Source organism: Salvia hispanica, chromosome 1 (assembly GCF_029641045.1).
Source record: "Salvia hispanica isolate PSC_SH4W2 chromosome 1, Shi_PSC_v1, whole genome shotgun sequence".
Lineage (NCBI taxonomy): Eukaryota > Viridiplantae > Streptophyta > Magnoliopsida > Lamiales > Lamiaceae > Salvia > Salvia hispanica.
In genome coordinates this window covers 18378540-18393697 of record NC_142692.1, presented here as the reverse complement: position 1 = coordinate 18393697, position 15158 = coordinate 18378540, and the positions used below count along the sequence as shown (strand labels likewise).

Sequence of the window (15158 nt, the reverse complement as noted above, 5' to 3'; positions counted from 1 at the left end):
AGGCATATTAGCACGTTGGCAGGACCCTGTGTCGTGGCATACAATGCTCAAGGTCCTGCATGATGTTAGGAATGGCTTATAATTTTGCTTCTTTATTAACCAATATGGTGGAATGGTTATGAAGGGCATTTATTTGCAACGTTAATATATTGATAATTGATTATTGATTTTGTGTATGGCAAATTGATTTTTGTTCCTTTTTCTATTGTAGTTTTAGGTCAGGCGGATTGCTTTAAAAATGTCAAACGAGTTATTTTACCTATAATTTCTGTTGAAAAGTGACGAATTGTGAAGAATTGAAGGTTTTAGTTTATAATGATGAGATTGATATTAATTTTAAAGTTAATATAGTGTATAAAGAAGTTTTAAAAATGATGAGTAATTATCCATTGTGTTTAATTCTTTATTGTGATAGATTTTTATCTTCCTACTCCATGATTTAATGTTTAAACATTATATTACATGATTTGCTTCAAATTTATTATGTTTCAATGTTGATTTGTACAAATTTTTTATTCTCATATAACTAAAATTGTCACTCATATTGTTCATTGTTAATATTGATTCTAATTTTATTTAATTAAATTAAAATTGAAAATTAATGTTTTAAAAATATACTCCCTCCGTTCCATAGTAATAGAGTCATTTTGCCATTTTAGTACGTTTCATAGTAATAGAGTCATTTTCCTTTTTAGTAAAAGTCAACACATTTTTCTACACCTACTTTACCCTCTCTTACTTTTTTCTCTCTTCATCTCTCTACCTTTTTCATTTTCCACTTTATTCTCCATTTACTTAACTCACCTAACACAATTTTTCTTAATCTCCGTGCCGAAAAAAACACATCTATTACTATAGAAGAGAGGGAGTATTAATTTATGCATAGCACAAACATGATATTAGTATATATGTAAAAGATAGTTTTGAAAGAAATTACATTATTGCTAGTTTAACTCAATAAAATAATAAAATCATGTATTAAAATATTTCACAATATTAACGCAATTATAAATGAAGGGTAGTGATAAACGTATATAATTGAACGTTTCTTATTGTATTTAAATCCAGAGGCAATAATTTGATATCATGAATTTAATGCACCTCACTCATATACTGTTACTTATTGGATATCATGAATTCTAACATAACGATTTGTCGTCGTTACATGTTTGATATAAATAATTATGCCACCTTTAATTTATTCGATGGTTGTGTGAGTTATTTTATAAAAATTCTATTTTTATTTATTTGAAAATATAATTCAATTTTTGAAATGATAATACAATAAAACATTTGGGCTCAACCATAGTCATCTTTTTATTTGGCTACAATAAATGATACTTAAAATATGACCTTATCGTTATATAATTATAAAGGAGTGCGTTAAAATGACAACACCTCTTAAAATGACATGTAACACCACGTATCCAGCAATATTATAAACGTTACACAACAATAGTATAAACGCTAGACAGCAATCTATAGATTATTGTGTAGCGTATTGGATATTGCTGGCCGAGAAAAATTGCTGTATAATGTATTGGATATTGCTGGCCAAGAAAATTTACTCTTGAGCATTTTTTATGATTGCTACATGGCAGCTGATTATTCGTCCACGTGTACAAATGATTGGCTAGGAATGATGGTATGGTGTTACTTTAAGAGGTGTTTCATTTTAACGCGCCCCTTATTATAAATTCATCAAATGTGTCTGATAATTTTATACGTTGAATCTTTCTAGGAATTATAGCTTACTATCTTCGTAATCATATAAGTGATACTGTTTATTTTTTAAGATATCTCACTCTAAATAATATATTATTAAAAATATAATTATCACTATGTCTACTTTAATATCTCGTACTAGTACTTAACTCAAAAAATAATATTGTATAAAATTTCATGTTGAGCAAGAAATGCTCAACTTAGAATGAGATGGATGGAATATTATTTTGTCAAAAGCTCCTTTCTTCCATTTCTTTGGGATACGTGTCACACTTATACATCTGTATTTATGAAGCTTAGCCTCAACAATTAATTTTTAAATTAATTCATTATCTTATTACTCATAATTTTTCTATCTTGTTTCTCATATTTTGAGATGTTTCAATATTGGGGTAGTTAAAGTGTTTTTTTTTTTTAAATTCTTATCGTAAGTGGAGGATTTACATGTTTGAACGACTTAGTTAACGGTACTATTAATTCCTCCTAAAAATGTATTTTTAATTGAAAATGAGGATCTCTTGAAAATCTAATTTAACCTTTAAGAGTTGTTATTCTAAGATTGATGAATTAATTCCTAGTTCCTAAAAATGTACTTTTAATTGAAGATGAGGACCTTTTGAAAGTCTAATTGAACCTTTAAGAGTTGTTACTCTAAGATTGATGAATTAATTCATAGCTCCTAAAAGTGTACTTTTAATTGAAAATGAGGATCTTCTGAAAGTCTAATTGAACCTTTAAAAGTTGTTACTCTAAGATTGATGACCTTAGTGTATAATCTACTTTGTGTTGCATGATCAATACTTACGTGACTCATTCTAGTTAAGCATGAACTGGTGATAGAATATTGTAAATTGTGTTTTGTATAAATCATAACTGTGAAAGCACATCCCTGGAATTTCACTGTCTCCATCTTTTTTTTTCTCTCGTATTTGATTTTGCAATTGATTTATTTGCTTTCTTTACTTGTTTTATTTACTGTTTTTTTAATTCAAACCAATCGCAAAACCGTATATCCAAACAGTAGAAGAAGCCTAGTATTAGATAGACCATTTGTGATAGTGTTTCCGGTGTTTGATATTTGGCTCACCCTTAGTTATACTGTCTCTACCTTGTATATCATCTGTTCACATTCTTTAACGGTCCAAATCACAGTTTATAGTTTGTACAATATTTAGAAGAGTTGGTATTTGATTACAGTGCTGGTCTTCATTTATATAATTGTGGAAAACCTTTCCCTCTTATAAGACATTTTAAGGGATAAATGACACCTTTCTATTATATCCAGCCCCCTCTCTCTTTTCTCACACGTGTCGACGCCATTCTACAGTTTATTAAACAATTCGGAGAAAATTATGTTAGCTTATGGAATACGGTAGATTTGGGCCGTCTTCTTTATTAATCTTTTGCCAAAGACAGGCGGCCACCATCTTCCAACAAGCTGATTACTATTGGAAGTAAAGCTCCACATGATGCTTGAGAAAGACAACTTTGGAATGGCGTGGATGGGTGGGGACCGTGGATACCAGGTTACGTGGGAATGTTAAACTAAATAAGCAAAAGTTTTACTATATAATTAACTTATTAAAACAACTTTAACTTTTTGAATAAATTGGTAGAATAGTAAAAATAATATTTATAAGTAGAATGCATTTACAAGCATAATTGCTGTTGATTTTAAGTTTTCGATGAGATTTTAGTTTAGAATAATTAACTTTTATTGTATCACAATTTTATAAAATTAATAAATTTAATTTTTATTTATTTAATATTAATTACTTCCGGTGTTTTCTTAGTTTATCCTAATTTAATCAATCAAACAATCATATACAAATATCCAATGCTAAATTATTCGAAAGTTTAACTCTATAAACCAAATAATAATATAAAATCCACTACTAATTTAAGAGCATCTGCACGGTGCTCTGAGCATCCGTCGTGCCGTCGGCGCGACGCATACCCTGTTTGCTGATGTGCTCTTGCCGACAGCACAGCCCTGCTTGATAGCAAGAGCACCGCTATGTCGAAGAGCACGCCTACGTGGCGCCTCCTAATTGGCTCATTTTTATTCCGTTAAATTTATTTTATTTTTATAAAAAATCATAAAAAATCGAAAGTAATTCAGAAAAAAGAAAAAAGAAATATTTCAGATTCACAAAAATATAGCCGTGGCTTTACCATTTTTTTCAATTTTTTTTATTTTTTTAAAAAAAATTTAATCCCAAAATCATCTATAAATATCCACATTCAACATCCATTCTTTACATCAAATTGTCTCTCATTCATTCTTCATTTTTTTTTATTATGAATTTAATTATGGTAATTTTTAATTTTTAGGATTTTAATTATGTAATTTTTAATTTTATTGTAATTTATAATAGTATTTCAGGTATTTTTAATGTATTTAATATTGTAGAAATGTTTTTAGTAATTGAAGTATTTAAATTGAATAATAGAATAGTGGAACCCTTGAGCATGCTCTTGCAGAAGATAATGAATGTGGGTGTTGTGCTCTTGCGAAAGAGCAGAGAGTAAAAAATGAATAAATGTGGTTCTGGACCCACATCCATGTTCTTGCTGAAGAACATGAATGTGGATGCTCTAATACTTGTCCATACCTATCCCGTATTGTATCTCGTTACTAACTTGTCCAAGAAACCGAGCACCATCTTAATCTACTTAATAAAACGTGCCCTTATTATTTCTTTTAATGCATTTAAAAAGAGTTCTCATCTTCACCACAAACAAATGAAACCGAGATTTCCTATCTTAATTCTTACTCTAACAAAGATACTACATGTCTTCTTCTGGACCACTCGTAGGTGGTGTTCAGTTTTTTTAATAAAATAATATCAAGATATAATTTAAGATTAAGTTGTGAGACTATTTTAGTTTGAGGAGTTGGCTATTATTAACACATAATTATTCATCGAGAATTGAGTTGTTAAATTTAATCTCATGAACCAAACACACTATATATTTAATCTCGAGATATAATCTTGCAAACCGAATAACCCATCTTGCAAACCGAACAACCCCTAAGATCTACTAATTAAGCGTACCCTTAATCAACCTAACTTTGCATGAGTACTACTCCTCAGTCCATGATAAGTGTTTCAAATTTTGTTCATTGCCTACATTAAGTGTCTTATTTACATTTTATTATTTTGTGGTAATGGGCCTCACATTCCAATTCATCCAACTCACATATTGTTATAAACTAAAATATTATCTCTGTCTCATTCTAAGTGAAATATTTCTAATTCAACACATGATTTTATTAGTGTTGTTTTTTAAGTTAAGTGGAAAGAGAATAAAGTAGGAATAATGATACTTCTATTTTAAGAAATATGTTATTTAGAGCGAGACACACAAAAGAAAAATGTATTATTTAGAATTGGATGGACGTAGTATAAAAATAGGATCACATTGCACTAACTTTTCTATCTACTTTCGATTACATTTCTTTAAATCTGAATTGTGCGAATTTATATTGCTTAATCATAGACGGATAAAGTAATATTTATTTCTTTAAATGCATTTAAAAAGAGTTTATTATCTACACCACAAACATATGAATCCAATATATACTATCTATGTCAGTCATAGTCTACTAAATATACGTTCCCTAAATCAGCCTCATACTTTGCCTATGTATCTACTACCATTATTTCTTTGTTTTAATGCATATAAAAGAAGTTTTTATCTACGCCACAAACTTATGAATCCAATACATCTCATTTTACTCTCACAATCGCATTTTTATCAAATCTAGACCACTCTATCTACTAATTAAACACGTAAATCGACCTCAACTTTGCAAGTGTTTACTATATTGTCTATTTCTCATTTTGTTTGAAGATTGATTTTACATTTAAATTATAATTGGTGATGTTATTACTTGCAGTCCATTGTATGCAATTGGCAAAGTGTGAACAAATTCAAAGACGATGATCCTATTTAATGCACAAGACAGAAATATTAAAAATATCAACACAATAACATGAATATATAAACACAATTGTATTAACGTATTACATGTTTCATAACATTTTATGGTATATCTCGGTTGACATTTATTGATTATCGAAATATGTGAAAATTCCAATAAATATTACTAATATTATCAAATTTTATCGTCGAAACATATGTAATTGGGAATTTCGTTAAAATCATTATAAAATTATCTTTAATTTGATATATGTTGGTGAAAAAATAATTTAAATAAGATACTTAATTCTAAGTTTCGAGATACTCCCTCTGTCTCATTAGAAATGAAACGTTTTTCTTTTTGAATTCTCTCATTAAAAATGAAATGTTTTTTAAAATAGAAATAATATCAGCTCTACTTTTTATTCTCTCTTACTTTACTCTTTTTTTATTAACTTACAAAATAATCCTGCATAAAATCCTGTGTGGAAAAGTAAATGTTTTATAATTAATAGAACAAAAGGAGTATTTCATATGAGTTAGTTATAACTAATAAAATTTAGTTTTCAATAATACACACGGTTAATATCTTTTGCGTACCACGTTGACATCACGCGTTAAATTAATCTTGGTTGCATATATGAAGATCTCATTGTAGTTAGCACACTGTTATTATTCTAATAGGACCCTGAGCCAATATACCTATCCCACTCCATATTTTTGACTGTGTCCACTTCATTTTGCATTTTTAAACACTGTTGCAATTAGGTCTAACCCCCAAGTCCAATGGTGGAATTACAATGGAGTTAATAAGGAGGAGTGTAATCAATAGCTAACTAAACCTTTAATTGTTAACTGCAATTGATTAAAAGTTATAAGATTTGTAGAGATATAGCGGTCTATAAACTAGTATGTGTAATTTCCTTTTATTATTATTTGAATTTAAAAAATAAGAAAACCACCAAATTTAGGATTTTGGATAAAAATGTCACCGTTCGTGAAATGTTGTTCAGTTTTGCTATTTCGGTCTGTCCGTGAAATGTTGTCCACTTTACTTTTTTACCATTATGGTAAATGAACCCCACTTTCAATTAACTCATTACACCCACATTCTATTATAAAAACAATATATAAATGTGGGACCTACATTTCACTAACTTTTTCCACTCACTTTTCTTAAAACCCGTGCCAAGTAAAACTTTGACAACATTTCGTGGACAGAGGGAGTATTAAATACTCCATCATTCCCATAAAAATATGTACACTTTCTATTTTCGTCCGTCCCATAAAAATATGTGCATTTCATTTTTAGAAAGTTATATCAATTTAATAATGTGGTTCCACTGTCCAACTAACATTACTTTAACTACCATTCTTCTCCCCTCTCTTACTTTAGCATATTATTCTCCTCGTCTATCTTACTTTACAAATTTTATTTTAATTCACGTGCCATGACCATTGCCTATATTTTTATGGAACTGAGAGAGTATATCAACCCAATTCATTGAATATATCAACACAATTTAGCATTGACATTTTATATCTATTATATTAACATATTATGATAGATATGCAAGTGAGATCTAGTTATAATCCTTATTTTGACATCGGAACATATGCAAGTGAGATCTAGTTACAATCCTTATAAAATTGTCTATAATTTGATATATGTTTTGTAAAAGAATAATTTAAATTGAGATAGTTATAATAATTTAAAGTTTTGAGATATTTTTAAAAAGTTAGTTATAACTATTTGGGATATTGGCATCTAATATCACAAAACTTTCAAAAAGTTGGGTTTTTCCCACGAACTTTAAAATTGGCAAATAATATCACGAACTTTACCTTGAGTTAGTTTTTTCCCACGAATGAAAAAATTCCCACAAATAATATTATGATACGGGTTTTTTTTCGTAATTTCTCGACAACAATTTTGAGAGATTCAAGTTTTTCAATCTTTGAAGATAGTTTTTCTTGAAACACACCCTCCAAAATTGTTCTTCAATCTATTAAAATAACATGAATTTTTTCATTCTTGGGAAAAACCAAACTCGGGGTAAAGTTCGTGATATTATTTGCCAATTTTAAAGTTCGTGGGAAAAACCCAACTTTTTGAAAGTTTCATGATATTAGATGCCAATATCCCTAACTAAGTTTTTATTAATTGACTTTAATACCCCTAAATGATATTTTTTTTTACACTGTATTTGTATTCGTGGTTGAATGATCTTGTACCTTGATTTAATGATTCAATACGTACCATTTTGTTATAGTTGACAATATAAGAGTGAATTAACAATATAACACACTCCTAAATATAACACACTCCTAAGATCTGAAAATGATTACTGGAATGTTGAATGAGTTGTCAAATAAAGTGGAAAAAATAGGCAATGGTTGCGCTTAGGTGTGACCTACTGGGTCCAATAGCGGAACTGCATGGAGTTAATAAGGGGGCTTAAGCCCCTATTCAATCAAAAAATTATTATTTTTATTTATACAATTTATATAACATAGTCAAAAAAAAAATTATATTTTGCATTAATTGTTGTGCAAAAGCCTTTATTATCATAATAAAACATTGGTAATTATTTTCTTAAAATTTCGAATTAAATTTTATCCCTTCAGAGCATTTTCAAGGGAATTAGGTAAATTGAGAAGATATATTTCATTTACCTCTTCATAAAGGTAAATTTACATTTTTAAAAAGTAGTGAACTCCAAGGGAAGAAGGTAAATTAATAAATGTATACAAATATACTTCTCCGTCCCATTCTAAGTGAACCATTTTCCTTTTTCCTACTCTAAATGACATAATTCTAAAAATAGAAACATCACTCTTTCTATTTTTTCCATCTTTCTTACTTTATTTTATCTACTTAACTTACAAAACAACACTACATAAAATTCCGTGCCGGAATAGAAATGCTCCACTAAGAGTGGGATGGAGGGAGCATCTCTTTAAAATCGAAGAAAGTATAATACTTTCTCAAATACCATTATTAGAAAATAAGTTTTTATGAAGAAGATGTAAATATAGTAGTAATAGTACTAGTTATCTTTATCCACCTCTCTATTTACCTCCTTCTTTGGAGATGCTTTTAACAAAATAAATTTTTGTGTCCTCCTCACCAGGTCACACCTATTCAGATTATTGGCTAATCGGGTGCGAAATAATCGGAGCGTGATTTTATCTTATTAGAAATTTACAATCATGATCCTTTCAAATGAATGGTCTAATTCGAGTTAGTTCACATATCCGGACTGCCTTGACATACATGTAAATCGTAGAAGACAAGGAATGGAAATAATAAGTGTTTAAATAGATAATCTTCAATAAAACCAAATAACCTTCACCAAAAAATTGAGGATAATTCCTTACAACTTCACCATATTTCCACAATGACTAAACCACAATGCAATCGTAGTCATAGCTCTATATTTTTAAAGATATCTAAATTAAAAAGAAAGGTGGAGTATTGAAAATGGATTAGAACTTCCTTCTCGTCATCGTCTTCAGCCATCGATACTAGGATATGACATAGCACTCAATGTGGAACATCCGTATTCAATTTAGATTTTAATTAACTTTTAAACTGTTATAAATTATAAAAATAAAATAATTGATATTAATTGAAATTAATAAATTTTATATACAAACATTTTTAGCTGTCATAATGATGTGGATGCATTGTTATTGTTTGCTAATAGCGAAAAAGACTGATTTCTATTTAAATGGTTACTATTTAATTTTTCAATAAAATTTCGATTGTATTATCCCCTCCCATCCAAGACTTTTCCTAGTAGATATACCTAAATCAATAACTTTAGTTAATGCTCCAATATTGTTTAATTGTTCCATTTTAATAATTTATTAATAATTTGAATCTTAAATTTAAAATTTAATTTATAAAATTAGTAATTTAAAATTATAATAGTCAAAGGATTATGTCAATATTTCACTCAATAAATAACTGTAAATCTCCACCATATTTTCTTAATGCGCAATTCCATAGTTGAGATTCAATGAATTTCAATTAATACATTTTTTGCTTTAAATTATGAGTATTACTCTATACGAAAATAAATTCTATTTTTAATTTTGGTTCATCCATAAAAATTTATCTTTATATATGGATTTTTTTTCACAAATTATTATCCTTCTATATCTATTTATTTAAAGCTTATGTATGTGGCCCATCCGGTCAACCATTTTTCCCCTTTCTCTCATAAATTTATCATATTTTCTCTGTCTCTCATTTTTTACAAATTGAACATTAAAATATGTGTCTCTTTTCGTCTGGATAAAAGAGTATAATTTTCCAAATTTTTTTTGGCAACTTGGTGAATCAAATTTCATACATACAACATCAAACATCATAAAATCTAATGCACTAAATTTGTATAAAATCATATTTACAGAAAAAGTAGTCAAAATAGAAACAAAGAAAAATACCCAGTAATATTATGTGTAATATTGAACCTCCATTTATGAGCATTTATGAGGCCCCAGTGTTATATAACGCAGGAGAAAAAACAGAGAGAGGGCAAGAAAAGAAATGACGATTATGAAACTGAAAAACATTTTGTTTGTTGTGTTTTTGTGCATGGTTTCAGGGTGCCTGAGTGCATCAATCAACAAGTCATTTGTTGAACTGAAAAACTGCAACATTTATGAAGGAAAATGGGTTTATGACGAGTCCTTCCCTCTCTTCGATTCCTCAAAATGCTCTGCCATTCGCGGCCAATTCAACTGCCTCAAATACGGCCGCCCCGACCACCAGTATCTCAAGTATAGGTGGCAGCCCAATGCCTGCAACTTGCCTAAGTATGCCTTTCATTTCTTTCGAGATTTATATTTAATTATTTGGTTATGCATTACTATGATTTATTTATTTATTTATTTATTTTTAATAGATTCGACACCAGAGATTTCCTGGCAAGAATGAAGGGAAAACATATTATGTTCGTCGGGGATTCAGTGAGTGAGAACCATGGGCAATCACTTATTTGCCTTCTTAATCAGGCCGGTGCACCAGCCAAGGTTGTCGAGGCGGTAAGTGGCCTGACCCCGAACAACTCGGTCACCAATGTTAAATTGGAGGTATGTACAAAGTGATTAATAAATTTGAGACCACCAAACTATATGCTAGCTCATTGTTCAATGGATCACAATTGTTCATGTGGTTTGAACATGCAGGCACATGGCATTACGATTTCAATTCTCCTTTCGCATTATTTGGTAGACATCGAAAACGAGAAAATCGGTCGAGTTTTGAAGCTCGATTCGATTAAGGATGGAAACACATGGAAGCAGGCCGATGTCTTGATCTTCAATACCTGGCTCTGGTGGTATCGCAAAGGCCCTAAACAACCGTACTTTCTTCTTTTTCATTAATCAATTCTTGTAAATTTCACTAATTGATTAAGTTTTCCCTCACAATAATGCTTAGATTTCATACCTTCTTTATGATAGTTATTGGCATATAATCATAAATAGTGATGGTATACCCTAATCAATTTATCTCTATTGAATATTGTATATTTATTTCCAATCATGCTCGAAATCACGTGAAAATCTGTCATAAATTATTCATCTTTTTTATTGCTATAACTAATAACAAAACTAATTTATAATTGAATTCAAAATTTAAGGGCATATGTTAAGTTATGTACATCTATCTTTATTCATTGATACATTATGTAGTTGACCTGTCTTAGTAAATTAGATGCCGATAATTAAATAAAAAGTGCCGATTTCATATTTTTAGAAATTGGTACACTATATAATTTGGGTAAGTATTTTAGTGTTGATTAATGAGAAAGGCGAAAGATATTGAACTCTGACTTTTCACCACAAACGTTTTTCATTTTTTAGTTAAAAACTTGAAATATAATGCGTGGTTTGAATTGCAGATGGGATTATATTGAAAGTGAGGGAAAGATAGTGAAAGACATGGACCGCATGGAAGCATTTCGTAGAGCTCTTACCACATGGAAAAATTGGGCTGACTCAAATCTTAATCCTTCCAAAACCAAAGTTTTCTTCCAAGGGATCTCTCCTATGCATTACCAGTAATTAACCAATCTCAAACTCACATACTCATATATGCTAGTGATAAAATGTAAACTCTATGTATTATATAAACTCCAAACTCCTCAACATAGTGTCGGCACAATGTCAACACATTATGAAATTTCAAGATTTTGATGTTAACACATTGTCAACCGTTGACACCGTGACATCTTTTAATATTTTCTAACGTTCAGATCATAGTTTGGAGTTTGTACAATATATAGAGTTTGCATTTGATTATATCTATACTCATATAACTATATAAGGTTAATTGCCCAAAATATTCATCAAATTTAAGTATGATAGCTTCTGGTCCTAAACAATATGTTTTGTTTGAACACAGTGGGGAAGATTGGAATGTGCAAGGAGTGAAAGACTGCTCTCGAGAAACAACGCCGCTGGAGGGATCGACTTATCCAGCCGGGGAACCATTGGCATTAAAAGTGTTGAAATCGGTTCTATATCGAAAAACATCATCGTCCTCGATGCCAGTTTCTTTGCTTGACATCACAACTCTGTCTCAGTTGAGAAAGGATGGGCACCCTAGCAAGTACAACAACTTGGGTGGCATGGACTGCACCCATTGGTGCCTCGCAGGAGTCCCGGACACATGGAACCAACTACTATACACAGAGTTGTTGCGCTAAATAAGAGGATCATATATAACTCACCCTTTTCCTTACTATTTTCTTCAATATTTTTACTTTTACAACTGATCATATGAAACTTCATTTATAAATACTATTTATTAATAATATGATACTAGTATACTACTGTTTATGTTATTTATTGGCTAATGGAGAGAATTTTTCATCCAAGAAAGAAAATGTGATGAGCACATGTACATAGATTAATTATGGATTGGACACATGCCCAATCCCGTTTGCATTGCCACACTCAATTCTGAAGTACCAACTTATGTATTTCTCCATCTGTCCCATTAGAAAAAATGTTTTTCCTTTTTAGTTTGTCTTATTAAAAATAAAACATTTTTAAAAATGGAAACAACACTCTCTCTACCTTTTCTTCTCTCTTACTTTACTCTCTCTTCATTAACTCACAAAACAACACTATATAAAATCCTGTGCCGAAAAACAATTGTTGCATATTTAATGGGACGGAGGGAGTAGCAAAATACTCCCTCCGTCCCAAAGAATATGAACTATTTCCTCTTTCGTTCGTCCCTAAAGAGTATGAATTTTCTAATTTTAAAAAATTCAAACAACTACTACCCCTACACATCATTTTATTTACAACTTATATCATTACCATTAACACTTATGCAATTATAATAACTAGTGTTAACACCTGTGCCATGCACAGGACAAAAGATTTTTAAATAATGAAGATATATTGACTTAAAATAAAGAATATAGAGTAAATAAGTATAAAAATATATTTACAGATAAGAACTAATTAAAATAAGTATTTGTAATAGTATAAACAGAGTTGTGATCAATGTTGAACCCTTCTTAAAGACCGAACTAGAGACCAAATTTGGGCCACTCATTTTTCTTAATCTTATAGTTATGATTAATTTATAATTAATTTAATATTTTATTAAATAAAAATAATTTTTTTTATTTTTTAAAATTTTTTTTATTTTTTAAAATTTTTTAAAAATTTTTAAAATTTTTTATAATTTTTTTTATAATATTTTTTAAATTTTATTTTATTTATTTATTTATTTTATTCGATAAAAACTTGCTGGAGTAAATAATGAACTATATTCACTACATAATGAACTAATTGAATGTATGTTATGAAGTAATTTTTCGCATTCATTATATACTGAATTTACTTCAACTGAAAGATAATTATGTCATAACACATTATGAAATAATAAACTAATGAAATGAAGTACTAAACTAATGAAATGAAGTAATAACATAACTGAATGAAATAATAAACTAACGGAATGAAGTAATAACATGACTGAATGAAGTAATAATTCTAAACCCAACTGAAAGATAATTATGTCATAACACATTATGAAGTAATAAACTAATGAAATGAAGTAATAGCATGACTGAATGAAGTAATAAACTAACGGAATGAAGTACTAAACTAATAGAATGAAGTAATAATATGACTGAATGAAGTAATAAACTAACGGAATGAAGTAATAACCCTAAACCCAACTGTAAGATAATTATGTCATAACACATTATGAAGTAATAAACTAATGAGGGGTTACATCCGGTTATTTTGAAGTAAGTGGGAAGTTATTTAAAGTTAATAGGGAGTTAATGGGGGGTTACATCCGGTTATTATCTATAGTAATTTATTTATATTTACCATTTTGACTATTTCCTTCCATTGAACCGGCATTTGCATGTCAATTCTATTATGTTAGTATTGGTTTTAAATTTATTCTTATAGGATGTTACTGAAGCAGTGCTCTTGATTCGTTTTCTTGTGTTTCTTGTGTTGGGCTGGAAGCAATGCTCTTGCTCACGGCCTCGACTTCTCTTTGGGTTGGAAGGTAATTTCCTTGAATTTAGATGCTATTATTCGTTCGAATTGGTTTACTATGCATGTGGAAATAAGTTTATGAATTTTACTTGCATGTGGTTTGATTGAAGATAGTTGAAAGAGAAAAACCCAAACTTGATTGATCGAAATGGATATAGAGTCATTCGCAATTGGTGTGAGTCAATGCCTCTTAATTTGTCCTTTTGTATAATTGTGTCGTTGTTTATCTAATTTTTTGTATTGCATCTTGCTTTTATTGTTTGGAGGGAAGCTTTGTTATTTCTTTTTGCTTAACTATCCTGGTTAATTCGTTGTTCAAGCTTGGTCTCAGTCGGTATCATTGTTGGCTTTTCGATATGAGGCATTTTGGTTGGGACTAAAGAGATTGCTGGCATTGTTTATTTTTCTTAAGTGACATCAATATGAAGATAAATCTAACCGATTAACAGCATTTGTCGTGTTGTGTTTATTTACTTCTGTATGCAGAGTTCTAAGTATGATGGTGAACAAAGATGACCTATAATTATGGTTACTTCTTTGGTTTTCATGTCATGGATATGGAATATAAACCGAGTTCATCTGCCATTTACTAAATTAGTTGAAGGGATTCCGTAGCAATGATACCTGCACAAAAGGTGTGCAATAGGCAATTCTGGTCCCTTGCCTATGGGTGCCTGATTGGTAACCATTTTTTAGTCACGTAACTAAGGGTGGCAATTTTAGCTTTGAAAATCTTTAGCCACACAACCGCCGCGGGCCGGCTCCAACCAGCACCAAAATGCAACAACATCCCGATAATGGTGGTAAGATATTCATTTAGTATATCACATCTTATGCTTTGTTCTACGGATGATCATTTTAATGCATATTGATTATTTATTTTGTTTCTTATTTTATTGTAGTTTTAGGTGAGACGGACGACTTTAAAGATACAAACGAGTTATTTTACCTATGAG

At 29.8% G+C, this 15158-nt stretch overlaps 1 protein-coding gene across 1 annotated transcript; it reads left to right on the top strand.

Annotated features, from left to right (window-relative positions):
- Positions 1-10066: 10066 nt before the first annotated feature.
- On the top strand, positions 10067-12512 carry LOC125220043 (protein trichome birefringence-like 38). The gene is made up of 5 exons (XM_048122158.2): positions 10067-10479; positions 10569-10755; positions 10852-11027; positions 11568-11726; positions 12071-12512. Exons 1-5 carry the CDS (start codon positions 10211-10213, stop codon positions 12372-12374), a joined length of 1095 nt encoding a protein of 364 aa, XP_047978115.1. The 5' UTR covers positions 10067-10210; the 3' UTR covers positions 12375-12512.
- Positions 12513-15158: the final 2646 nt, after the last annotated feature.

Excerpts from the sequence above, each read along its gene's own strand:
- LOC125220043 (XM_048122158.2), top strand. The coding sequence starts at position 10,211 with ATGACGATTATGAAACTGAAAAACATTTTGTTTGTTGTGTTTTTGTGC. Across the intron at positions 10,756-10,851 it reads TCACCAATGTTAAATTGGAG|GCACATGGCATTACGATTTC; the intron begins GTATGTACAAAG and ends TTGAACATGCAG. Across the intron at positions 11,028-11,567 it reads CGCAAAGGCCCTAAACAACC|ATGGGATTATATTGAAAGTG; the intron begins GTACTTTCTTCT and ends TTTGAATTGCAG.